This window comes from Benincasa hispida, chromosome 9 (genome assembly GCF_027475165.1).
Source record: "Benincasa hispida cultivar pf3 chromosome 9, pf3_genome.v1.1, whole genome shotgun sequence".
NCBI classification, from domain to species: domain Eukaryota; kingdom Viridiplantae; phylum Streptophyta; class Magnoliopsida; order Cucurbitales; family Cucurbitaceae; genus Benincasa; species Benincasa hispida.
In genome coordinates this window covers 47,599,918-47,627,154 of record NC_143486.1, presented here as the reverse complement: position 1 = coordinate 47,627,154, position 27,237 = coordinate 47,599,918, and the positions used below count along the sequence as shown (strand labels likewise).

Here is a 27,237-nt window from a genome sequence, read left to right as displayed (position 1 = left end):
ATTTGAAAAAATAGAGGTTCTTCCCCAGATTTCTGACGCTGAAACAGAGTTTGGTTCTCCAAACATTTATAAAGACATTTTTTATTATCTCGGGGGCTATGGTGCGAGATGACATCAGTTTACCGATCAGACAATGACTGAATAGACCATAAATTAAAGAATCAATCTGTGATCGAAGCCAATTCTGGTTGCGTTTTCATCTTCAGACGATCGGAGTTTCTTTCGTCCTCTAGGAGATCGTCCATTTCCATCCTCAGAAATCACCAACGGAAGGTTTGCTTCTTCCTAATGTGAAGGATATGGTTGCTCGAAACTAAGGATGAGACTTCATTTCTATTCTCGATACAACACCAACCGGCTGAACGAAATTCAGAAGAACAAGTTCTTGGAGGAATCTTGTTGCAACTCCAACAGGGATCCTTCACAATGTTGCAACCAAAAAAAAAAAAAAAAAAAAAAAAATTAAATTGGTAAGATGAAAGACATTAATATAATGCATAACCTAACAATAAAATGGAACAATATTCTCTATTTATCATTGTTCTTCGGATAAGAATAACATCGATAAAATTTATTAATATAAAATAGAATGTATTAAAAACAAATTTTAAAAACAATATAAAAACTTTTTGCAGTATTTTCCTGTGTTTATTTTAAAATTTTTGTAACTTAAATCAAATTCATTAGTATTTAATTTCGGTTGGCTTAAAAATAATAGATTTAAATTAAATTGGTAAGATCAAATTCATTAATATAACTAGTGTAACTGAGTCGAACTGAGCATGGTTCAACTTGTATACATACATGTAAGTGGGCCAGTGACAAAGAATAAGATATTCGCGGTAAAATTCAATTGTATATTATAACCTATAATGAGACAACTAAGTAAGCATTTTGTAGTAATTTTTTAAGATTTTATTTTAACATTCATTATATATCTATTTTGAGTTTATTTAGAAAATTAATTTTAAATTGAATTGACAAGATGAAATTCACAATTAATAAATAACATAACAATGAAATTGAAAACTTTTTATAGAGGTGTTCATTGAAACCGCTAAAACTGAACTGAATGCTAAATCGAATTAATGTGGTTCGGTTCAATTTGATATTTTTTCATACCGAATTATTGCGATTCGATTCATTTTCAAATTTGAAACCAATTTGAAATCGGACTGAACTACTTTTCTGATAAATATATATATATATATATATATATATATATATATATATATATAATTTAAAAATATGACAAAGCAATAAAAACTAAAAAAATGGTAAGACCGAACCGAACCAAAGCACATGTAATTTAGAAATTATGCAAAAGCATAAAAAATTAAATATATATATATATATATATATATATATATATATATATATATATATATATATATATTGAAATCGAACCGAATCCAACCGCTTATATGCAGTTCGATTCAGTTTCAGAAAATACAATTTTAAAAATTTACGATTCGTTTTGAGTCCCAAACCGAACCGTGAACACCCCTAACTTTTTGTATTTATAATTATTAATGTTATTATTTTTTAGGACAACACAAGCAACAACAACAAAACAAATAACTAGTACTAAAAAAACAACAACTAGAAGACTTCATCATGAGTCACAAGCATCGAAAACCACTCAGAATAGGGAGAAGTAAGATAGGAGGACTCATGCTCCTCTAGAGCTTTTGACGCAAGAGCATGATCTAGACTATTATGACATCGATGAACATAAGAAAAAAAGATAGTCCCTAAAATATTACCCCAAGTTTTTGCCTCCTCAATAAAGAAAGAGACCTCAGTGACATTATCTATAATGTTATTTAGTAAGTTGATCACCTTTAAACAATTAAATTTCCTCAAGAGATTCAAACGAAGGATTTGGACAATACTTTTCGGACCAAAATAAATTGTCAGGATTTTAACCTCACGAGAACAAGGAATGAGATTTGTGCCAACAAGGCAAACTGACCCAGGTGATTCCCACCCACCCACCCAAAGGCCTCCTATCTTAGATAGAGGATTCCAAGCATCATCAATGATTTATCTTTATTATTCTAATAAGAAAAATATTGGTGATGAAATAATATAAAGAATTTTTTTGTTTCATTTTAAAATTTAAGGTAGCTTGTGCCAAATTCGTTATTACTATTAGTTTTAAACTAAGCGGTACAATTTGTTTAAATAACAAATTGTTAAGGTCAAATTTATTAATAATAATAATATAATAATAAAATCGACGAACCTTCACTGTTTATAATTATTCCTCTAATAACTAGAAGATTAACTATTACTTAAATAAAATAATGTAAATCAATTTTTCTTTAGTAGCTTTTTTTTCTTGGGTCAAAAAACTTTTTCTTTTGTTTTATTTTAAAATTGATGTAAGATTAGAAAATTTGATTCTAAATAAAATTACAAAAAAAAAAAAAAAAGAAAAAAAGGAAAACGAACTTACTTTTTAATCCTTATTTAGAATTTAATTTTTATTAAATTTCTTTGTTAATGTTAATCACCCACAGAAGTTTCGCCATTTCAGTCGAACGCCGCTACCGGAGCTTTCTTCTTGGAGCAATTGCCAATTCAAAGCTCCAATCTCCGTCCACACTTCACCGCTAGTGTTCCGGCCGGCAGTGTAGTTTCAGAGATTGTAATGGAAGCGCCGTCGTTCTCCATCGCTGTTTTTTCTTCTTCCTCTTCTTCTAAGACTGTATTTCGATCACTTTCATCGTCGTCTCATACCAGCTCTCTCATTTGTCGTCGCAACAATCATTACAAAAGTCGTCATATCAAAGTCAAGTCCTCCGGTAAGTTGGCAGTTCGTGCCTCATTTGGTGGTGACTCAGGTACTCTCTCGCTCTCTCTCTGCTCATGAAGTTGTTGCTCATTTCACACGCTCTCCTTCGTAATTTTACTGTGCTTTTTATTCTAGTTGTGACTTTGCTGGATTACGGGGCTGGTAATGTTCGTAGTGTGAGAAATGCAATTCGTTACCTTGGCTTTGACATCAAAGATGTGAGATTCTCTTTTCATATCCTGTTTTCTGCTTTTTGGCTTTGTATGGATTTCGCGCTGTAATAGGATGCTGAGAGAGTTATGAACTTGCAGTAGTTTATGCTTCTAAACGAAGAATATTGTTTTTGTTATCTTATAGTAGTAACTCGAAGGATTGATGAATAGCATTTGATCAAGATTTATGATTTTTTGACAATCTTACACTGATTCCATAATATTGTATTTCAGTGTCGTAATCGCTAGTTTAGTCATTGAGTAGTTAATATGCCTCATACCATTTCTTATGAGGATATATATATATTGTACCATCTGGCAACGACTTGACATATGAAAACTGATTTTTAGGTGCAAACTCCAGAAGACATTCTAAATGCAAAATGCCTAATATTTCCTGGAGTTGGGGCATTTGCTCCTGCCATGGATGTGCTAAACAGTAAAGGGTAACTAATTTTTTTCCTCTTTTATTTTTAATACACACGTGTGCATAAGCTTTTTAGCATCGAAACGAAGTAATCAGAATGGGTTGAATGGTGCAAATCAATAGTTTTAAGCAGTATTTAACATCTGGAGCGTGTGCGATGTGTTTGCAGCATGGCTGAAGCACTTTGCACTTACATAGAGAATGATCGCCCGTTTTTAGGCATTTGTCTTGGGCTTCAACTACTCTTTGAGTCAAGCGATGAGAATGGACCAGGTTTGAAACTGATGTTTTCATGTGTTTATTATATTTGTTCTCTCTTTTTCTGAAATGAAGGCAGTAAAAATTTCATCGAAGAGGATAAGAGGTTACAAAAGAAGAGATAGAGGGAGTTTAGCAAAAACTACTTCAATTGGCATGAATAAGAAAGGAGGAATGATCTTTGAATTCTTTTGAGAGGTTGCACCGATATGAAGTAACATAAATGATTAAGTCAAGATACTTCAAATCCCTTGACACTTGTCCTTCTATTCCACTCCCTTCAAAATTCCCATAATACGACAATGAGGGCATTTTACCAAAGAAACATTTGGACACCACTTACTGGAAGGGTCTTTTCTTAATATTGAATTAAATGATTATTTCAAAATCCCTGTTCTTATGGTAAAGACTACTAAATTTATCTTGTTATGTGTTTCAGTAAAAGGTCTTGGCTTAATACCTGGTGTGGTTGGACGTTTTGACTCTTCCAATGGTTTTAGGGTACCCCATATTGGGTGGAATGCTTTGGAAATCTCAGAGGACTCTGAGATATTGGATGAAATTTCTAACCGTCATGTCTACTTTGTTCACTCTTACCGTGCTATGCCAGTAAGATACTGTCTCGTTGGAAATAATTTTTTTCTACATGATCTTTGATTTTCCTTTTCTCTCAACATTTTGTATATGGGGTAGTAATCTAATTCTTTTCTCATATTGCAGTCAGACAAGAACAAGGACTGGATTTCTTCTACTTGCAGCTATGGTGACAGGTTTATAGCTTCAGTTAGAAGGGGAAATGTTCATGCAGTTCAATTCCACCCAGAAAAAAGTGGAGGTAAGATATGTTTGCTTGTACTCGTTTTTTAGAATTTAGATGGACAGTTTCTTCCTACCTTCAAATTTTTCATATGATTTTGGAGAATATGCGGATTTCCTCTAAAATTCAGCAATGTATGACATAAAAATGTATCTTCTACCCACACTGCCACGCTTTACTGCTTAAGCATAGTGGTGTAAACTATGTCGTTGTTACATTATTTCATGTGTTTGACAGCAGTTGATTTATTCCAATCTCCCTGTGCTCTTTGACTCTGTCATTACTTTTTGTATAATAAATTTTCAAAATCGTTGCCCATATTTTGATGGTTAATGGCATATGTGTATAATTATCAGATGTAGGTCTGTCTGTCCTAAGAAGATTCTTGTTTCCAAAGTCGACTGTGACCAAGGTATGTTAACTTTCATCCTTGGATGTGAACATTGCATCATATATCAACTTACGTCATGTTTCTTTTAGGTCAACTAACAATTTAAAATGTTCATTTACGACAGAAGCCTACTGAGGGAAAGGCATCAAGGCTTGCAAAAAGGGTAATGATCACTCAAAAGTAACAATATAATACCATAATTTTAGTATATATTTTTTTCATTTTTATATACTTATCCCACGGCAGCTAAGTGTAATAGTCCTAGCAGAAAGCTCTTGATTTTCTTATACAACTTTTGGTTTTATGTCAATCCTGTTGTCCTCCATAAATGTGATAGAGGAGATTGTCACCAAATCCTTTTAATTCTCTTAGGTAATTGCTTGTCTTGATGTGCGGACAAATGACCAAGGGGACCTTGTCGTTACCAAAGGGGACCAATACGATGTAAGGGAGCAGACAGAAGAGAATGAGGTATACTAGTTTCTCTAGCCACATTAAACATTTTCATTCAGTTAGTAATTAGAGCCAAGGTATATGTTTCAGTTGGTTTGAGTAGTCACAATTGTAAAAGAAAAAAAAGAAGTTATTTCTGTACGCTATTTTTTTAAACCAATTGTCCCATCTTGGAGTGCGTTTAATGTTTTCAGTTATAGGAAGTTTTAAGTTTACTCTTTTCAGCATATTTTGGTATAGTTGTAGTCTTTAAAGATTGAAAGAGGATCTTTTGAGGTGTGAAACATTTACACTTCGGCATGTCCTTATGGGCCTCGATTACATCTGAGAGTAATTACAGGTGGAATTTAATTGCAGTAGGTTTTTTTAATAGGTTATGGCTTTCATCGAGCAAGTTATCTTCTTGGCTTCCTATTGGTGTAAAGTTGTAAACATAGAAATTTACTTTCAGCAGTTACTCTTTAACCTCTCTTAGATTCAATTGGAGAAGTTTTTTGTAACTTCATTTGGATGGGATTACATCATTTTTTTTTTTGTGTAATTTCATTCCATCAATGAAATTAGAAAGGTCATGGCTTTCTTTAAGGAGATCGTTTATCTTTTGAGAATGCTTTTCTGCCTTGTTTTGCCATGTCTTGCTCTTTCATTCTAACAAAACCTCGTGATTTCTATTTTTTTTTTCTTTTTAAAAAGGTTCAAAGAAAATCCTAATACCAGCTAAATATCTGCCATCTTACAAGTTATAATTTGTGACAGCTTTTTCTATGTACTGGTTTTACCATTTATGTGATAATTTGCTTGTAAATATAGTTGTTTTTTCTAATAACAAATTTGTATAGAACCTTAATTCATAACCAGGGGCAGATTTAATATAGGCTCAAACTCCTTATATTATATATATTTATATATGTAATTGACATAGTACCAATATCAGTAGCTAGTCCAATGGTAAATCTGGCTTTAAGGCCCCTCTAAACCCAAGTTTATGCCCCACTCTTTACATTTATTTTTCTAGATTTTTCCTTCCTTAACGGCCCTTCGATTAAACAAAATCTTTGAATCCACCACTGTTCATAACCAATTTTTTTATTTTTGAAAAAAATTAAAGTAGCAGTTTATTTTAGGTTCCGTGGTTGAAATGCCAACTTTTAATGACTCTGGGAGGCTGATTGGTGTAATGATCCATATTCTTTCAATTTGCAAGGAGGGAATGACAATATTATTTAATGTTTAGGTGAGGAACCTTGGCAAGCCGGTAGAGCTTGCTGGACAGTACTACAAGGATGGTGCTGATGAGGTACGTCTCACCTTTTATTCTATAAACTTTCATCCTTCTGGTGGTAACTATTTCTAAAGTGATGTTATTCAGCTATTCATCTGCTTGATGCCTTTATGATGTCAAATGCAGGTCAGTTTTTTGAATATAACTGGTTTCCGTGACTTCCCTCTCGGAGACTTGCCAATGTTGCAGGTTGTTAAATTTTAGTTGCAGTTATTTTCCACTGTAATGTTGCCGTATATATAACTTTCATTTCAGTTCTTTGTCTAATCTTAATCCTCCTCGATACCCTTCATAGGTGCTGAGATACACTTCAGAAAACGTTTTTGTACCACTGACTGTTGGGGGCGGGATTAGAGATTTTAAGGATGCTAATGGCAGGTGTGCTCTGTGTATTACTTTGGTACTTAATTGTTTTCAAATACTTTGTTCAACTTTACAGGTTGTATCAAGTATGTTATGCAGCTATGCTGCTTTGATCTTCTTCACAAACAATTTGTTATGCAAATCCTTGTCAGACACTATTCTAGCTTGGAAGTTGCTTCAGAATATTTTAGATCTGGAGCTGATAAAATATCTATCGGAAGTGATGCAGTTTATGCTGCCGAAGAATATTTAAGAACTGGCGTAAGTTTTATATCAATCATCTGTTTTATTTAGCTTGTGTCCATGGTTGTTTCACTTATATGGTTCTTGAACTGTCAACTATCAGGTAAAGACAGGAAAGAGCAGCTTGGAGCAGATTTCTAAGGTTTATGGAAACCAGGTGACTAATATCAATTACACAAGCTATAGTTCTTGATGAAAAAGTAGGAAGAAGAAGAACACAACGTTTACATGAAAAACCCTAGAATAGGGAGAAAAAACCACAATACTAGAATACTTTTTATTATTTTTTGATGATCTGAATACAAGAAAGACTGTTCAAATAAATTGACAAGTAGGAAACTCTAGGGTAAGGCTAAATTACAAAAAAGCCTTTAGGGCTAAAATACTTATTTTCAACACTCCCCCTCAAGTTGGGACATAGATATCAACAAGACCCAACTTGCTAACACAATAATCAAAGCTATGTCTGAATAATCCTTTTGTGAAGACATCCGCGACTTGCTGATTGGAAAGAATGTAGAGAATGCATATGTTGCCACTATCCAGCCTTTCCTTGATGAAGTGTCTATCAATCTCCACGTGTTTTGTTTTGTCATGCTGAACAGGGTTATTTGTGATGCTTATTGCTGCCTTATTATCACAGAAGAGCTTCATCGGGAGATCACTGTCTTGATGGAGATCTGATAAAACTTTCTTTAATCCGATTTCTTTACATATCCCTAAACTCATAGCCCTGTACTCAGCTTCAGCGTTGCTTCTGGCTACCACCCCTTGTTTCTTACTTCCCCAAGTAACCAGATTACCCTAGACAAACAGAAAGCTGTCCAGTTAGAATCGGTGTAAGCTTCAATGCATCGTTTGTCAGACTTTCTGAACAGCAAGCTCTTATCAGGAGTTGTTTTCAAAAATCTCAAGATGCGCTCCACAGCCGTCTTATGTTCTTTGTGAGGAGCTTGCATGAATTGGCTAACTACATTGACTGCGTAGGATATGTCAGATCTAGTATGAGATAAGTAAATTAATTTCCCAACAAGACATTGATATCTTTCTTTATTAACTGGAACTCTGTTATCCACATTACTAAGTTTCGCATTGAATTCCACAAGAGTGTCAATAGGCTTACATCTAGTCATACCTGTCTCTTTAAATAAGTCAAGTGTGTATTTTCGTTGAGAAACTGAAATATCTTCTTTTGACCGAGCAACCTCCATTCCAAGAAAATATCTCAATTTCCCAAAGTCTTTATTCTCGAACTCCTCAGCCATTCTCTCTTTGAGTCTGATAATTTATGTGACATCATCACCAGACAGGACAATGTCATCCACATAAACAATGAGAATCGCGATCTTCCCTGATACAGACCTCTTTGTGAATAGATTGTGATATGAGTGCCCTTGATTGTACCCTTGGGACTTCACGAAGGTGGTGAATCTGTCAAATCAAGCCCTTGGAGATTGTTTCAACCCATACAGTGACTTCCTCAGTCTACAAACTCAGTGATTAAATTGACTTTCAAAACTCGGGGGAGGACGCATGTAGACTTCTTCTTTTAACTCACCATTAAGAAATGCATTTTTTACATCAAGCTGATGAAGGGGCTAGTCTTTATTCACAGCCACTGACAAAAGAACCCAGACGGTATTTAGTTTTGCTACTGGAGAGAAGATCTTTGAGTAGTCTATTCCAAAGGTTTGGGTAAAGCCTTTGGCAACCAGTTTAGTCTTGTATCTGTCAATTGTTCCATCAAACTTGTATTTTACGGTGAACACCCACTTGCATCCAACTGTCTTGTGTCCTTCAGGGAGTGAGCTAGATCCCAAGTGTTGTTCTTTTCAAGGGCTCTCATTTCCTCCATAACTGCAGCTTTTCACTCAGGAATCTCCATTGCCATCTGTATACTGTTTGGTATCGTTACTGTATCCAGGCTTGTAGTAAGGGCTTTGAATTCAGAAGACAAATTACTGTAAGACATGGAACTATGCATAGGATACTTCATGCAGAATCTAGTACCTTTCCTTAAGGCAATGAGAAGATCGAGAGAGGCATCATGACTTTTTATCTCCTCTGACCCTTCACCACATTCAGTATTTTGCTCAAGAGTTTTATCTTCTGAGGTATCTTTCACACATTCATCCTTCCTTGTAACAGTATCACTTTTTGGAGTCGTTTCCTCAACACCATTATTTTCAACACATTCATATGCATCGCACATGGTGTCCTTGGTACAACTGTCGATAATTTCTTCACTTTTACCCACATTACACATATCATTCTCATAACAAGTACCAATATCATTAGAAGTAGGGATACAAGTACTTGGAGCTGATGCTAGGTCAGATTCATGGACCGGAGTCGGAGCAGCAACAAGTGGCACTATTTCCTTCATGAGATTCTTCCTATAGTATGTTATCTATACGACTTGTTTGGTAGGAAGAACCGTGTCGTTAATACTCAAGATAGGCTCAGGTTCAAGCGGTAAATCTAATGAGAATCAACCAGCCGTCGGAGCCATCTCCAATTAGCTCCATGTCGCGCTTGATAGATCGCACGCCCTCCACACTACAGTTGATCGATCTGGTGCCCACTTGTTCAATAGTTTCTTAGCTGCGTCAAGCGGCAGCTGTGCACCTCATGGTTTGATTCCGGTGGCCTCGAGCGGCGACACCAGCACCGATCAGCAGGGTGTTTTCAAGCGTGGAGAGTCTTCCTTCCCGTACCTTGGACAGCAGCCTGTTCCAAGAAGTTAGGGCACTATAGGTTCCATGGGTTTATCTCCAATAGAGGTCTAACGACAGTTCACCCATCTTCAACAACAGATTGCAGCTCTCGGAGCGGTTCTTGGCACAACCACAAATACTCAATCTGTACCAGGCCACTCAGATGACTCTGCCAACCTACCGATGTAGTCTGAGAATCCGGTAAATTCTTTCCCTGCTTTACCTACAACAAACCTTTTGTCTGGATCAATGGAAAATTCTGCAGGGTTTATCACTGGAAAGAAGCTGAACGGCCAAAATTACTTCTCGTGGTCCCAATCAATCAAGATGGCTCTCGAGGGACGTCATAAATTTGGGTATCTAACGGGTGAAATACTAAAATCTAGGCCTAGTGATCCTCAAGAACACATCTGGAAGGGAGAGGACTCATTGCTTCAGTCTATGTTAGTGAATAACATGGAACCACAGATTGGAACACATACAAGTGAGAAGCATTCTCTCTTTAAGTACAACTTCTGTACCGCATCCCAGATATCCCGAGCGGTTGCAGCATAAAGTAACGGTTTTCCAATCTGTGGTTCCATGCTATTTACTAACATAGATCGAAGCAATGAGTCCTCTCCCTTCCAGATGCGTTCTTGAGGATCACCAGGTCTAGGTTTTGGGATTTCACCTGTTAGATATCCAAATTTATGATGTCCCTCAAGAGCCATCTTGATCGATTGGGACCACGAGAAGTAATTTTGGCTGTTCAGCTTCTCTCCAATGATAAACCCTACAGAATTTCCCATTGATCCAAACAAAAGGTTCGTCATAGGCAAAGCAGGGAGAGAATTTGCCAAATTCTTAGAATAGGCAAGACTCTCCACGCTTAAAAACACCCTGTTGATTGGTGCTGGTGCTGTCGCTTGAGGCCACTAGAATCAAACCGTGAGGTGCGCGGCTAAGAAACTGTTGAATAGGTGGGTGCCCGATCGATCAGCTGCGGCGTGGAGCTGATCAGAGACGGCTCCGATTAGGATCTGATCGTGACCGGTGGCGGCATGTTGAGTGAAGACATCCTGTTAGCTGGTCGACCGCATCTGATGGCTTCCCAAACCGGTCAAGGATGGGCGACTACATCTAGTTGGCCACGCGGCTGAAGAAGTTGTACCGGCTGTAGATTTGGGTTGGTCTCGACTACAGCTGAGGAAGACGCTAGCTTAAGAAGCTGTGGGAGTGCGATCTAAAGATACCGCTCTACAGTCGGCTACATCGACAGGGATGGCGCCGCTAATTCCTGCCGAGGCAGTGCTGTTAGATGGTGAAGGATGTGACTCCAGTGGTTGATTCTCGTCAATGACGGCTAGGGTTTCATCACCATGCTCTGGCACCATGATGAAAAAGTGGGAAGAAGAACACAACGTTTACGTGGAAAACCTTAGAACACGGAGAAAAGACCACGATACTAGAATACTTTTTATTATTTTCTGATGATCTGAATACAAGAATACAAGAAAGACTATTCAAATAAATAGACAAGTAGGAAACCCTAGGGTAAGGCTAAATTACAAAAAAGCCCTTTGGGCTAAAATACTTATTTTCAACGGTTCTCATCCTTTATGTATTTAATCCTGTCATTGAATTATGAGGTCCAGATTCCAGAAGACTTGTTTATAATCCGTGTCTGCTTTTCATTGTCACCTGGTTTTTATAACAACTTTTTCTTTTTCCATTTTTAGTAATTAGATAGGGGTCATCTTTAGCAGGTTACTATTTCAAGCAATTGGCTTTATATTGAAAAGCAAAAAAACTTTTATCAGATATCAAGATGCAATAGAGTATTGTATGATTATCTCACATCCGATACTACAGATTTTTTTTTAATATCCGTGAGTGTTCAGCCTAGCTTATGTGTACCTCAACTAATCTCACGGGATTACCCGTCTAATCCTAACATTTGGGTGTCAAGAAAACCCGTAGGATATTAAACCCTATGTAAATGGCCACCATGGATTGAACCCGTGGCCCTTAGCCTTTGGCCTCTTTTTGATATTCTCACTACCACTAGGCCAATCCATGATGGTTTTGATACTATAGAGTTATTTTGAGCTTGTTAACTCCAATGCATCGATGCTATGTCTGTCCAAACTCTGTAATTTACATTTTTTTCTTTACATTTTTCTGTTCAGATGACATCCTTGTTCATGCTTCTGGTGATGGGAATATGTAATAAATTATCCGTACACTTTTCCTCTCTTTTTTTAAAAAACTCTGTCAATGTCTAATTGGCCACATCTACAATTTATAGCTGTCTGGTTGAATGGCTCACAGAAAACGATTGTATAATATGAAACAGTTTATTAATTTAGTGTACAATGATGTTTAATATTTGTTCTTAGAAATAAAAAAATAATTCCAATCTCAGTGAGTTTGTCCAAATTCTATATTGCAGGCTGTTGTGGTAAGTATCGATCCTCGTAGAGTGTACCTTAAAAGTCCCGATGATGTAGAGTTCAAAGTCATACGAGTAACAAACCCAGGTAAAAAGGCTTCATTTCTATTGTTTCCTCAAAATCCCTCTCATCCCTGTAGGTTATAGGCGTACATTAAGTGTGACTGTGTTAGTCCTGCCGTTGCAATGTTTTCTTGTTCTCTTGATGACTGTGTGATATGATATGCTTGGGAACAAGTGAGCTAGTGTTTATTCAACTGGATTGCTTTTGGTTATTCTCTAGAGCTTTAGTCTCTATTTTGTAATTTGGCTCTAGCCTTGTATTAAGTTTGAAGTTTTTATTTTTGTTACCTCTTATGTACTTTGAGCACTGGACTCATTCATTATTTCAATGAAAAGTCTTGTTTCCGTTTCAAAAGAAAAAATCGGCTTGTCTGGTACGGGTGTATGTTTGAGGGTTCTATCCCCCACCCAAAAGGAAGTTTCCTGCTGACACACATTGAATTTATAAATGTGGACTTTTGTTGATTTCAGGTCCTAATGGAGAAGAATATGCATGGTATCAGTGTACAGTAAGTACTCTTCCTTCTCTCACACATCTATTCTGCTCTAAAATTGTCTCAACGCAACTTTCTTTTCAACAAGCTGCCATTATATACTCCTAGTTAAAATTTGAGAACATGAGCTACCAGAACAATACTTTGTGATTTTATATATATGTACCCAAACAAATCCTTTGGAAGTGTAGAAAAGTCTCGGTTGGTTTTTTCTTCCCCAAATCTCTCCTGAATAATACTTCTGTCAAGAGTTTAAGTAGAGAAAGAAAAGGAGATCCGGTTGTCTTTTTTCTTTTAAATTGTCAAAAAATATTGGAGTGAGGACGAGAAGGTTCTCCAATAAGTGGCCTAAAGTGAACTCCAAATGATTCTAGCTCTCAACCACGAATGGATTTTTTTTTCTTTCATCTGTTCTTGGGATAAGAAACGGCAAAAGGAATATAATTCAAAACAAGGAAGAGAATACAATCTAGGGGTGGGTAGAGAGAACCTGCCTAAAAACTACTCCATAAGAAGGCCAACCAATCATTAACGATCATCAATAAATTATAGTTACAAAAGAATTTTTAATGTAGGCGATTGACCAAGAGGATGGATTTTGTACATAATTATAAAAGAAATTTTTAGAACTCAAGGAGACAGTTGTACAACTCATAGATCAGATCATGTTCATGTAAGGTCGTACATACAAAAGAAGTTAAAGCATAAAGAAACTGAAACGAGGGTGGTTGGCAGTTGTGCCTTACGGGCTCTTTTGTGGCATTCAGAGAAAGAGATGCAAGAGCATTTGAAGATTAGTTTTTATGGCTAGTTACACTAGAAATTAAAGCATAAAGACTAATCTCGAATGCTCTAGCGTTTCTATCTTTCCATAAATGCCGCAAAAGAGGCTTGAAGGCGCAGCTACCAACCATTCTCTCTTTGCCTTTCAATTCCAACCAATAAGCCCTTCCATTAGCCAGTCATCCTGCTTTCAACTATGGAATGAGTAAATGCTCTGATGTCACTCATTGATTCAAGATGGCTCTGGAGATGATTAATATTTTGGGAAGATGATTGGCTTGAAGAAAAAATGCAAACCATGGCCAGGACAACCTATTGTCAGGATAGTCTTATATGTGAGTCGTGAGATGTGGGATGGAAGCATAATAGCTGGAAGCCTTCCTTCTCAAAATCCTTTATAGACACTGATTAGCATGAGATGATGAGCTCTGCAGAACTTTCTACCAAAAATGACCATGGTAGAAGTAGAACCAAGGATTAAAATCTAGTAGAACTCAGAGGACAACGGGTCTTCATATAGAAGTGAGAATTTCTCTTATAAATCCATGGATTTTGAATCAAAAGATGGGTCTAGAAATCTTTTTCTTGAAGGTGTAGCAGTGAAGTGTGGTTCTTCCTTGGACATTATACCTCGACTGATATGTCTGGCGTATACAGAAGAATGACCTAGGATTGGCCTTCATCCAAACTGGTGCTGCTTGTTTTATAAAAGGATAGTGAATGTCAGGGACCCAGGAGCACTTGTTCTTTCTTTATGAATTCTCTATGAATTTGTGGAAGGAGATTGTTTGGAGTAGTAAAGTTGGTGCAGCTGCAGAATTCATTCATCCAGAGCCTTTTGGAATAGAAGATTTGTATCTCGAGAATCTATCACCTTCTGTTCCATCAATGAAAAGTTTCATTTCTTTTTTAAAAAATAGGATAGAAGATTGGTAGGAGAATTCTCGTAGTTGAAGAAAATTCTCTGGGAATGTGTTATTGTGTATACTCTTTCTTTATGGATTCGCTTCTTTGTGTGCTTTTTTTTTTTTTTTTTAAGGAAAACAAAATTTTCATTATTTTTACGAGAAGTTTAAGACTTGATTAAAAAAATGTTGTTTTTGAAACTCCCAACTGTTTGGGCTTGCATCTAGTTTTATTTTTATTGTTTTACATAATTTTTATTTTTAATTAATTTAACCAAATTTGCTTTCTTCTCAATAGGTTAATGGAGGTCGAGAAGGTCGACCTATTGGAGCTTATGAGCTTGCAAAAGCAGTGGAGGAGCTTGGAGCTGGAGAAATACTGCTGAACTGCATAGATTGTGATGGTAAGGATGACAGTTTCTTCCAATAAAAATTGTATAATCATCATCTCCGAGCATGGAAATATCATATTAGCCTTTTCCCTCGTTTTGTAGAATGAAAAACTTCCTACATGTTGCAAGAACTACAAGGGTTGGGTGGATAGAGATCCCTTCAAGGAATGTCCAGTGAGGAAGTTAACAGGAGGCCTGGCCTCCACTCAGTCATAGTTATAGAACCTGTTTGTATGGACTAGGAGTAAAAAGTTTGAAAATAAGGTCTGTGGTTTGAATCCTCCACCCTCTATTGTACCAAACAACTATATATCCATTCGAGAGGAACAAGAAGATTCTTTGGCAATTTTTCATCAGCGCTTTTCTTTGGAGCGTTTGGAAAGAACACTTGGATTTGCTCATAAAAACACTCCATTCCCGACTTAGATTGTAGAACTTATCTGTAAAACCTCCTATCGTATTTACTTATAAAAAGAAGGGCAAAAAGGGAAACTCACACTTGAATGCAGTTAAGGAGATAGTGGGAGGTGAATACACGGTTTCAACAAACAAAATAGAGGAGGAGGTCATTGGAGGAGGGACCACGAGAGGATGAACAAAAGGGGAGAAGGCTAGAACGAAGAGAGGAGGAAAAATTACTGAAGAAAAGGGAAGAGTCGATCTTCATGGAGGGATCTCCCAGCATCTCTCGAATCCAGAGCTGGGTTGTTTGATTCTTGTTTTTCTGAGTATTTCATTATTTTTCTTCTGTTTTTGGGTGTGAATACGTCTGGAACTTGTGGCTGTTTAAGAAGGAATAGTTCAATAAGAAGATCGGTGTTATTTCTTATTATTACCTGTTCTTTTCTTCTTAATTTCTTTCTGTTTATTGATCGTGAAGCTTGTTAGAGAGGTAGTCGAGTGCAGGTTCCTAACAATAGTGGTATTAGAGCCGCAATCCTGGGGAAAACGCGTGCCATGACACAGAAACAATTGGAAGAGAAGGTGGACAGCACGGAGAAGGAGATGGTGGGGCTAAAAGACCTGTTGATGGGCTTGTGCAAAAACCTCGAGAAGCTCACTGAGGAAGTTCGGGAGAGCAATGTAGCTCGAAAGAAAGAGGAGTCGACGTTAACCGAGGGGAGCACCCTTAAGGCGAAAGGAAAGATAGAGGAAGCAGAGTCCTCTCAAATCTCTGTTGTTGGAAGCTCGGATAGAGGTAAGTACAAGCGACTCGAAATCCCTCTGTTTACAGGAGACAATCCAGAGTCATGGGTTTACCGCGCGGAGCACTACTTTGAGATACACGATCTCTCCGACACCGAGAAAGTTAAGGTAGCAGTGATCAGCTTTGCCCTCGATGAAGTCGACTGGTTCTGCTGGAGTAATAACCGAAGGGCCATCACTACTTGGGACGAACTGAAGCGAAGGTTGTTTGAACATTATCGGAAGGTAGGAGAAGGGAGTCTGTGTGCACGTTTGCTCAAAATCCGACAGGAAGGTTCTTACCAAGAGTATGTGAAGAAGTTTGTCAATTATTTGGCACCCTTGTCGGACCTATCGGGGGAGGTTTTGAGGGATGCATTTATGAACGGACTGGAATCCAGAGTCATGGGTTTACCGCGCGGAGCACTATTTTGAGATACACGATCTCTCCGACGCCGAGAAAGTTAAGGTAGCAGTGATCAGCTTTGCCCTCGATGAAGTCGACTGGTCCCGCTGGAGTAATAACCGAAGGGCCATCACTACTTGGGACGAACTGAAGCGAAGGTTGTTTGAACATTATCGGAAGGTAGGAGAAGGGAGTCTGTGTGCACGTCTGCTCAAAATTCGACAGGAAGGTTCTTACCAAGAGTATGTGAAGAAGTTTGTCAATTATTCGGCACCCTTGCCGGACCTATCGGAGGAGGTTTTGAGGGATGCATTTATGAACGGACTGGAATCGGAGCTACAAGCTAAAGTCATTAGTCGAAATCCCAAATCCTTGGATGAATGTTTGAAGGAAGCACAGTTGGTTAATGATAGAAATATCGCCCTTAAGTTATTATTAAAGGAAATGGGCAGTAATTGGGCTGATCCAAAGAATGGGCCTGAACAATAAGGAGTTGGGCGAAAAAACCCAAGGTAGGAATCAGGACAAACCCTCCATGAAGCAAGTCGCGATTCCGGTGAAGCCGATATTACCCATTCTGGCGAAACCCAATTTTCCCATAAAAAAAGAGGCACCTCTGAAGAGGTTGAGTGACGCGGAGTTCAGAGACCGGCTGGATAAGGGACTCTGTTTTCGTTGCAATGAAAAATACGCACCCGGGCATCGATGTAAATTCAAGGAGAATAGGCAACTGATGCTATTCATAACCAACGAGGAGGAAGAAATAGGGGAAGAAGAGATAGCAGAAGGGGAAGAAGTGGCCGAAATAAAGAATATTGAGGTGAGGGAGAAGGCAGAGCTATCACTGAACTCACTACTTGGGTTTTCTGCGAAGGGAACCATGAAGCTAAGGGGAGAAATCAGAGGAAAAGAGGTGGTAGTACTCATCGACTCCGGTGCTACACACAACTTTATACATCATGATACAGTGAGGGAACTTGGATTACCGGTGGAACATCAAAAAAAATTTTGGGTGGTTATAGGAAATGGGAGCGAGATAGAAGGTAAGGGGATAGAGCTCAAACTACCGAACTTGACAGTGAAGGCTGACTTCTTGGCAATGGAATTGGGGAGAATGAATGTAGTCCTTGGGATGCCCTGATTGTGTACCATAGGATTCATGGGTATTCATTGGCCCTCTTTAACCATGGCTTTCTGGTCAGGGGAAGCTCAGGTCATGTTGAGGGGGGATCCATCCCTCACTAAAGTTGAAGTATCTTTTAAAACATTGAGTAAGCAGTGGGATGAAGAAGATCTGGGATTCTTGATGGACTTCCAGCACCTTGAGATTGAGGATTCTGAAGGGACAGAGAAGGGGGAGAAAGACCAAGTTCGATCCATGCTACCCATCATGATCCAGGAGCTGTTGGACCAAAATCAAGATATCTTTTCCTTGTCCACCTCCCTTCCTCCTAGAAGAGCAGTCGATCACAGGATAACCATCAAGGAGGGCATAAATCCAATCAACGTTCGACCATATAAGTATGGCTATGCATAGAAAGAAGAGACAGAGAAGTTAGTCCAGGAAATACTACAAGCAGGCTTCATTCGGCCCAGTCGAAGTCCCTACTCAAGTCCAGTACTGTTGGTGAAAAAGAAAGACGGTGGATGGCGATTTTGTGTAGACTACCGGAGGTTGAACCAAGCTACAATAGTAGATAAGTTCCCTATTCCTGTAATCGAAGAACTACTTGATGAGTTGCACGGGGCTGTGGTCTTTTCTAAGCTCGATTTGAAGTCTGGGTACCATCAAATCCGAATGAGGGAGGAAGACATTGAGAAGACAGCATTCAGGACCCATGAAGGACACTACGAGTTCTTGGTTATGCCTTTTGGGCTCACTAATGCACCCGCGACATTCCAATCCCTCATGAATCAGGTTTTTAGACCTTTCTTACGCCGTTTTATACTTGTGTTTTTTTATGACATCTTGGTTTATAGTCCAGATATTTCATCCCACAAGACTCACCTGGGGGTAGTATTTAGTGTGCTAAGGGATAACCAACTATTTGCCAATCAAAAGAAGTGTGTTTTCTGCCAAGAGAGAATTCAATACTTAGGGCATTGGATCTCACAGCAGGTGGTTGAAGCAGATGGGGAGAAGATCCAAGCTATGGTAAACTGGCTGTGCCCCACAAATGTGACTAAATTGATAGGATTTTTGGGGTTAACAGGGTATTACCGCGTTTTGTTAAGGGGTACAGCACCAGAGCAGCTCCTTTAACGAGATTACTCAAGAAAAATAGTTTCAATTGTGATGAAGCAGCCACCCGAGCCTTTGAGGATTTGAAACAGCAGATGATATTGTGCCCTGTTCTCGCATTGCCGGATTTCAATCAACCTTTCATCATAGAAACTGATGCCTCAGGGACCAGAGTGGGGGCTTTGCTAACTCAAGGGGACAAGCCAATCGCCTTCTTCAGTCAAAAACTTTCACCACGGGCACAAAATAAGTCAATCTATGAGAAGGAATTAATGGCAGTGGTATTAGCTGTCCAAAGGTGGAGACATTATCTGTTAGGGGGTAGATTCACGGTCATCTCAGATGAAAAAGCATTGAAATTTCTAATAGAACAGAGGGAAGTGCAACCACAATTCCAGCGCTGGTTAACCAAGCTCCTAGGATACGATTTTGAGATCCTTTACTAGCCGGGACTAATGAATAAGGCAGCTGATGCCCTCTCACATGTGCAACTCCCCACAGAACTCCTCAGCTTGTACTCTTCAGCAGTGGTAGATGTGGAGCTCATTCTTAGAGAGGTGGAAGAGGACGAGGAGCTACAGCAGATCATCTCCTTGCTGAAAGACAACACGGATGGCAAACCTAACTACCAATGGACAAAGGGCAAGCTACTCTATAAAGGGAGGTTGGTAATTCCGAGACATTCAACTCTAATACCATCCCTTCTACACACATTTCATGATTCGATACTTGGGGGTCACTCAGGGTTTTTGAGAACATACAAACGGATGAGTGGTGAGTTGTATTGGCCGGGAATGAAAAACGATATAAAGAAATATGTGGAAGGCTGTGACATGTGCCAACGGAACATGTCTGAGTCTCTAATGCCTGCAGGACTGCTGCAACCACTGCCCATTCCCGAACTAACTTTAGAAGAATGGACGATGGACTTCATTGAGGGACTTCCGAGAGCAGGGGGTTTCGACTCCATTTTGGTGGTGGTAGATAGGTTAAGCAAATATGGGCATTTCATTCCATTGAAACACCCCTTTTCAGCTAAACAGGTGGTTGAAATCTTTATTCAAGAAATCATCAAGCTTCATGGCATCCCTAAGTCGATTACCACGGATAGGGATAAGATATTCTTGAGTAACTTCTGGAGGGAGATATTCACAGCCTTGGGATCCAAGTTGAGAAGAAGCACGGCTTTCTATCCTCAAACCGATGGCCAAACCGAGCGAGTAAATCACTGCCTAGAGACATATTTGAGGTGTTTCTGCAATTAACAACCCACTAGGTGGAATAAATGGCTGGCTTGGGTGGAGTATTGGTACAACACTACCTTTCATGTGTCTATAAGAACCATACCCTTCCAAGCAATCTATGGTAGTACCCCCCACCTCTAGTGCACTATGGAGAAACAAAGTCAACCAATGCCAGTTTGGATAGGCTCTTACAGGACCGAGACCTGGCCTTGAACGCGCTCAAAGAGAATTTAGTAATAATGCAAAACATAATGAAGAAGCAAGCCGACCAACATAGGCGGGAATTGAAATTTGAGATAGGGGAAGAAGTTTTCCTCAAACTACGGCCTTATCGACAGCGTTCATTGGCAAAAAGAAAAAGTGAGAAGCTGTCCCCTAGATTTTTTGGTCCTTATCAAGTGTCCGAGAAGATAGGAGAAGTATCATACCGTTTGAATCTACCACTTGAAGCAGCTATACAAGATGTGTTTTATGTCTCTCAACTCGAGAAAAAATTGGGCAAATCTCAACAGGTGCAACACTTACCACCGATGCTCACCGAAGATTTTAAGCTACAAGTTGCCCCTGAAGTTGTGTCAAGAGTAAGGTGGAATGGAGAGTTGAATACACAAGAATGGTTAGTAAAATGGAAGGGTCTTCCAGATAATGAGGCTACGTGGGAATCAGCACCAAACATAAGACAGCAATTTCCATCATTCCACCTTGAGAGGATATGGTGTACTTTGAGAGGAACGGTAATGTAAAACCTCCTATCATATTTACTTATAAAAGGAGGGGCAAAAAGGGAAACTCACACTTGAATGCGGTTAAGGAGATAGTGGGAGGTGAATACACGGTTTCAACAAACAAAATAGAGGAGGAGGTCGTTAGAGGAGGGACCACGAGAGGATGAACAAAAGGGGAGAAGGTTGGAATGAAGAGAGGAGGAAAAATTACTGAAGAAAAGGGAAGAGTCGATCTTCATGGAGGGATCTCCCAGCATCTCTCGAATCCAGAACTGGATTGTTTGAGTATTTTGTTTTTCTGAGTATTTCATTTATTTTTCTTCTGTTTTTGGGTGTGAATACGTCTGGAACTTGTGGCTGTTTAAGAAGGAATAGTTCAATAAGAAGATCGGTGTTATTTCTAATTATTACTTGTTCTTTTCTTCTTAATTTCTTTCTGTTTATTGATCGTGAAGCTTGTTAGAGAGGTAGTCGAGTGCAGGCAATTTTTCATCAGAGCTTTTCTTTGGAGCGTTTGGAAAGAACACTTGGATTTGCTCATAAAAGCACTCTATTCCCGACTCAGATTGTAGAACTTATCATGTAATTAGCTCTTTTTGGTGTAATTCATCAATCATCTCTTGTAATCACAATCTTCCTTCCCTCTTATCAGTGTAAGAGGTTTTATTTTTGTAATCCTCTTTTATTTATTTATTTTTTTACGGAGACATCAAAGCTGCTGGTAGAAATCTGCCTTGGGACAGACAGATATAGATCATTTCTGAATTCTTCGAAAAAACATGCATAACGTTATTTATAATTATTACATGGTTTCTAAGTAAAGTTTTACAGGTCAAGGAAAAGGATTTGATACGGATCTTGTAAAGCTGATATCAGATTCTGTGAGCATCCCCGTTATTGCCAGCAGTGGCGCTGGATCTCCCGACCATTTCTCTGAGGTGTTTAACAAAACGAATGCATCTGCTGCCCTTGCCGCTGGCATTTTTCATCGCAAGGAGGTATTTCTATTTAGACACCATGTTTTTTACATTTTGTATGAGGGTAGAAGCTCTAATAAGGTTTAATTCAACTATAGCAGTTTCTAGGAAAATCATAGTTCACTCCCTAAACTTCCTCGTCTAATAGCATGTTCGGAATTGATTTAAAAATGATCTAAACTACTTTTGTCATTTTCAAAATCACTCTTAAATATGTTTATAATGATTTCAATTGTATGAAAACTATGTTTAGAAGTGTAAAATCTCAATATTAAATTGATTTCGAATGATTAAAATACATGTTTGGAAGTGATTTCAAACGTTAAAAAAAATAATTTTAGTAATTTCAAAATCACTCGCAGTGCAACAAATTTCACTCCACCTAACCTACCTTATCATAAAATTGTGATGAACTATTTGCAAACATTCCCCTTTTGGTGCCCCTTCAAAATAGACAAAAATATTTTTTGGGTTAATCATGGTTGGGCCTTTTTTGGAGCCTTTTAGATGAAATGAGATATAGAATCTTCTTGGACAAGCATGACACTAGCTGTTTTAGTGATTCGTATTTTCTTTTATCAATCACTTGGGAGGAAGTTGTTTTCTCCTTTTTAATTATAGTCTTATCGCTAATAGATTGAATTGTTTTTTTTGGGGTAATTATTATTCAAATAGGAGCTTCTTTTGTATCCCAGTTCATCGTTTTTTTTTTTAAAAAAAAACATTTTATTTATATCTTATAGTTTCCTTAGCAATCTATTTATATCTTATAGTTGCTATTTATATGACAATATTTTAATAGTTTTGGCCTCTCAATATTGTGAATGGCAGGTGCCTATTCAGTCTGTAAAAGAGCATTTATTTCAGGAAGGCATAGAAGTCAGAATCTAATGAAATGACCACTTCAATCTTTTAAAAGCTCCTTCGCAGCAGAGTGCCAAAATGCCAGTTAGAACGTTTCTTTATTGGCTATTTTATTCAAAAGCTTCTGATTTTGTACCATCACTTTTAGTTGCTTTAATTTAAGTCCACCTTAAGTTTCTAATCTTTTGAATAATTAAATGGAACGAAACTACCTTTTTTTTTTATTGGGAGAACAAAGACAACGGAGTTGCATTGACCTCATATTGTTCCTGTGAACATCTGATAATTTTTAGTTCGATGATGTCAAAACTGACAATTTTCTCACAATTTTATTGTTTTTTATAATAAAAAAATATTTTTGTTCAATGGTAACAATGATGGACATGGAGGTAAATCTTGTGATTCGACATAAAATTTAGGGGAAAATATCTTTTTGGTCCCCAAGTTTTAGGTTGGTTTCTATTTGGTTCTTAATTTTTAAGTTCTGTTTTAATTTAGTTTTCAAGTTTCAAAATGTTATAAGTTTATCGTTGAGATTTGAGTTTTGTTTCAATCTAGTCCTTAGGTCACACCCCCTCCTAGATTACCCTCCTAATCTGAAAGGGAATATGACTGCCGCAGTTTCCAACCATTTTGCTGGCATTTACTGCCTAACCTACGTTCATAACTATATAGAAACCTTGATATGCACATACAATTTTTAACCATCAACATTTACATAAACAAAACCATCAGAGTATTCACATTCATAACCACAGGGTTTCACAACATTTAACATACAACTAACACATAGGTAGATTGATTACATAAAATTACATTATCGGTTACATCTATTCCCAATTGGAAGTCAGTTCAGGTCTTTTACCTACCTCTTTTGCTATCTTCTGGAGATTATGATCTTTCAATTGTTCATGTACAATATCATCCATTAAGGTAGGTCGTACCTGGAATGAGGCTATTAATTCACCTGTTTGACCGACTGCTAGAACAACTTTGGAATAGAACTCCTGAATCAACATTCCTCTTACTAAACAAATAGTAGCTCTGGACCCTGTCGACTTCCTACTTAGAGCATCAACCACTACATTTGCTAAGAGTGATATTCAATCGTACAATCATAATCTTTGATTAGTTCGATCCATCTTCTTTGCCTCAAGTTCAGCTCTTTCTGATCAAAGATATACTTCAAACTCTCATGATCACTGAATATATGGCAGCGCTCTTCGAACAAATAATGTCTCCCAAGCTTTAGAGCTAAAACCACTACCGCCAATTCCAGATCATGAGTGAGATAGTTGCATTCATGCTTTTTTAGCTGTCGGGAGATATAAGCTACCACTTTCCCGTCCTGCATCAAAACACAACCTAGTCCCTGTCGGGACGCATCACAATATATCTCAAATTCTTTACCTGGAGTGGGTAATGTAAGTATAGGTACAGACACTAATCTCCGCTTCAACTCCTGAAAACTCCATTCACAATCAGAGGACTATTCAAATCTTACATCCTTCCTAGTTAGATTCTTCAACGGGAGGTCTATCTTCAAGAAACCTTCTACAAACCGTCTATAGTAACTTGCTAGACCTAAGAAATTATGTACTTCAGATGCATTGGTGGGTCTTTCCAATTTACTACGGCTTCCATCTTCTGAGGGTCTACACTAACTCCGGCTGCAGAAACTACATGACCCAAAAACACTATTTGCTCTAGTCAGAAATCATATTTACTGAATTTCGCATACAATTGCTTCTCTCGCAGTGTTTGCAACACTATCCTTAGACATGCTTTCAGAAAACCTATCTAAATGTGATGCAAACATGCTAGATACAAAGGCATGAGTGGCACCAGGATCAAATAAAACATATGCAGGCTGTCTACATAAAGTCACATTACCAGTTACCACGTATGGAGATTCTGCGGCTTCCTGGTGCATAACTGCATACACATGCCCCTATTACTAGGGTCGGCCTACTACACCCTTTTGCTTCGCACCGCTTGATCCTTTTCCTCTATTTCCAACACCTCTCAGTTGGTTAACAGTCTAAGATGTTACCCGTTATACTACCTGGGCCTCTCTGGTCAACTAAAGACATTCCTTCTTGAAATGTCATGCTTACCCACACTAGAAGCAAACACCGCTCCCACTGTAACATACTCCCAGGTGCCTCTTACCACAATTTTGACACAGTGGTTTCCGATCTGTACTGGCGACTGACTCACCAGCACGTGCTACTTCTGACCGATTAGTTGTGCTAGCCAAGGGTCGAGATCTCTTCCTCCTGGATTCTTGCCAATTCATACCTCTGATTTACCCATACCCGACTGGCCTACAACTGGCAGAATCCTCTGTCTTTCGGCCCCACTGACATATATCGGTCCTTCTGTAGTTGTTCATCATCTGTCAAACTCTGCCCAACTCGAATAGCGGTCTCCACTAACTGGTTAAAGTTCAACCAATTAGCAGTAGAAGTTAACGGAGTTCTGATTTCCTTCCTCAACCATTCTTAAATCTCCTACACTTGTCCTTCTCTTCTGCTATGATTGGAAGAGCGTATTGTGATGACTCAGTAAACTTCTGTTCATATTCTACTGTCCGTTGGATCGACATCAACACACAGCGGAAGCAGACAGGATCCATAAGCACTCTAATTCATTAATTTTGGCAGAAAAGAAAACATGCTAAAACAGAGTTTAATGGGTTTCAAGAACATACCTTGACCTAACCGTTGAAATCTTGATTTCTAGCTGCAAATTCCTCCAAATCTTTGTGTAGACCGCCACAAGATCTTCCCTACTATCCTCTTGATGCTCTAGATTGAGTTGTGGGAGTCAAAATAAGCTGGAATCAAAGGAAATTTTGGAGAAAGCTCACTGAATCACCCATTGAAGAACACCTTCTTCTTCAAGAATTTTTCAGAAAAATTCTATCGGTTGCATCGTTTCAACTTCATTCCAATCTCTTCAATATAATGCAGACTATCATGCAAAGAGATTTGCTGCATGAGATGCACCTAATGCTTGGAGTTATTGAAGCTTGAAGGTAGTGGGTTTCTAGTGAGTAAGTTCTGAAGATGGAAAAACCCATTTTTCCTTTTTGTGCAATTCTATTTCTAAAATTCCTTTTGATTTTAAAATCATATTTTATTTCTAAATTCAAAATTTATTAATTTTATAAATTAATTTTTTAATAAAATTAATAAACAATTATTTAAACAATTTAAATAATTCTAATTAATTTAATATCCAATATTAAATTACTTTTTTACACAAATTCATCTTCATATATTTAAATCATATTTAAATATATTTTCTCCAATTCCGTTTGATTCTAATTTGAACATTTCAAATTAACTTATCACGCTACTCTAGAGCTAATCCATTTCCAAGCTAGTAGGGGACCTCATGGACCTACAGATTATAGGCTCCGACGATCCGAGATTAATCGGCTAAACTCATTAGACCGATCTAACCCCCATTCATTAACTAATGAGTCACTCCACTAAAGTCCATAGTTTAACTCCCCTCACTGTAGATATATTGTGTCCACTCGATATAACCATGATTAGTAAGTTAACTCTTCACAGGTTGTTTGTAATAACGGCTGAGTCAAGTCTCTGTTTTACCCTTGAAATTACCTCTTGTTCCTTAAGTCCCCACTGATCCCTTGATGAACAATTTTTTTGTGATCCAATCAACAAAACCAAGTCCCTCTCATGCCAAATGAGAGGGCGGGATCCCTTGTTCAAGCCCCAGAATCAGCACTCAAGGGAACAACCTCTCGACTATCCCTAAAAGCAGGTAGGAGTGAATTCCCTCTTGCACTCTATATCCCCAACTATCTATCTAGTCTTACCCTTGAAATAGGAGTCTTATTGAGTCAGCGTTGTTGAGCCAACCCTCACCTATGCAAATCTAAAGGTAATACCGAATAAACAGGAGTTCATAGTTAGGTCAAGTTATCTAAGTCATCGTTTTGAAATAGTCAGTCTTACAGTAAACAACGTTATAAAGTAAGAGTGACTCATTTCGTGGTCCGATCTTTCACACCCCCATTCCTCATGTGCAACATGAAAGAATTAGGATCACTAAGTTTGTAGCACCTTACAACTCCTTGTAACAACTACAGAGCAGACCGCATCTAATAACGTTACCAGAATAAGGTACCCAACCTTATTCATATACTATAGATCATTTTGACTATTTACTCGAACCTGATCCACCTTTATATCTCCACATAAAGTTGAAGTACTCATCCAATAGTCAAGAGACTTTTAGGTTTATTGGATTTCTATTCAAGCAATAGACATATTCAATAACACCTTTATTATGGGATAATATTTGTCTTCAAAAATCTTCCTAAACTCATGGCACATCATTACATCTGAACTGTTTCTTTTGGCGGATACCACCTTCCACCACTTTTCCGCTCCTTTATGTAACAAAAACACAGCTAGTCCGACTTTCCGATCTTCCGAACAGCCCATAATATTGAAACGTTTCTCTATCAAATCCAACAATATTTCCACCTCTGCAGGGTCTGCAGTGCCCTCAAAAGTCACT

At 38.1% G+C, this 27,237-nt stretch overlaps 1 protein-coding gene across 3 annotated transcripts; it reads left to right on the top strand.

The window, feature by feature from the left end:
• The first annotated feature begins 2,404 nt into the window (after positions 1–2,404).
• On the top strand, positions 2,405–23,043 carry AT-HF (HIS HF). Of its 3 annotated transcripts, none has more exons than XM_039042013.2 (19): positions 2,405–2,849; positions 2,936–3,018; positions 3,364–3,458; positions 3,609–3,712; positions 4,137–4,306; positions 4,418–4,532; positions 4,871–4,926; positions 5,030–5,068; positions 5,278–5,376; positions 6,593–6,655; positions 6,767–6,829; positions 6,936–7,018; positions 7,156–7,264; positions 7,350–7,403; positions 12,398–12,485; positions 12,932–12,969; positions 14,941–15,046; positions 21,668–21,834; positions 22,645–23,043. In XM_039042013.2, exons 1-19 carry the CDS (start codon positions 2,657–2,659, stop codon positions 22,702–22,704), a joined length of 1,785 nt encoding a protein of 594 aa, XP_038897941.1. In that variant the 5' UTR covers positions 2,405–2,656; the 3' UTR covers positions 22,705–23,043. The 3 variants fall into 3 exon arrangements, with proteins under 3 accessions (XP_038897941.1, XP_090174033.1, XP_038897942.1); XM_039042014.2 differs by having other exon boundaries at positions 2,492–2,849; positions 5,033–5,068; XM_090317907.1 differs by lacking the exons at positions 21,668–21,834; positions 22,645–23,043 and adding an exon at positions 15,137–15,160 and having other exon boundaries at positions 2,428–2,849.
• Positions 23,044–27,237: the final 4,194 nt, after the last annotated feature.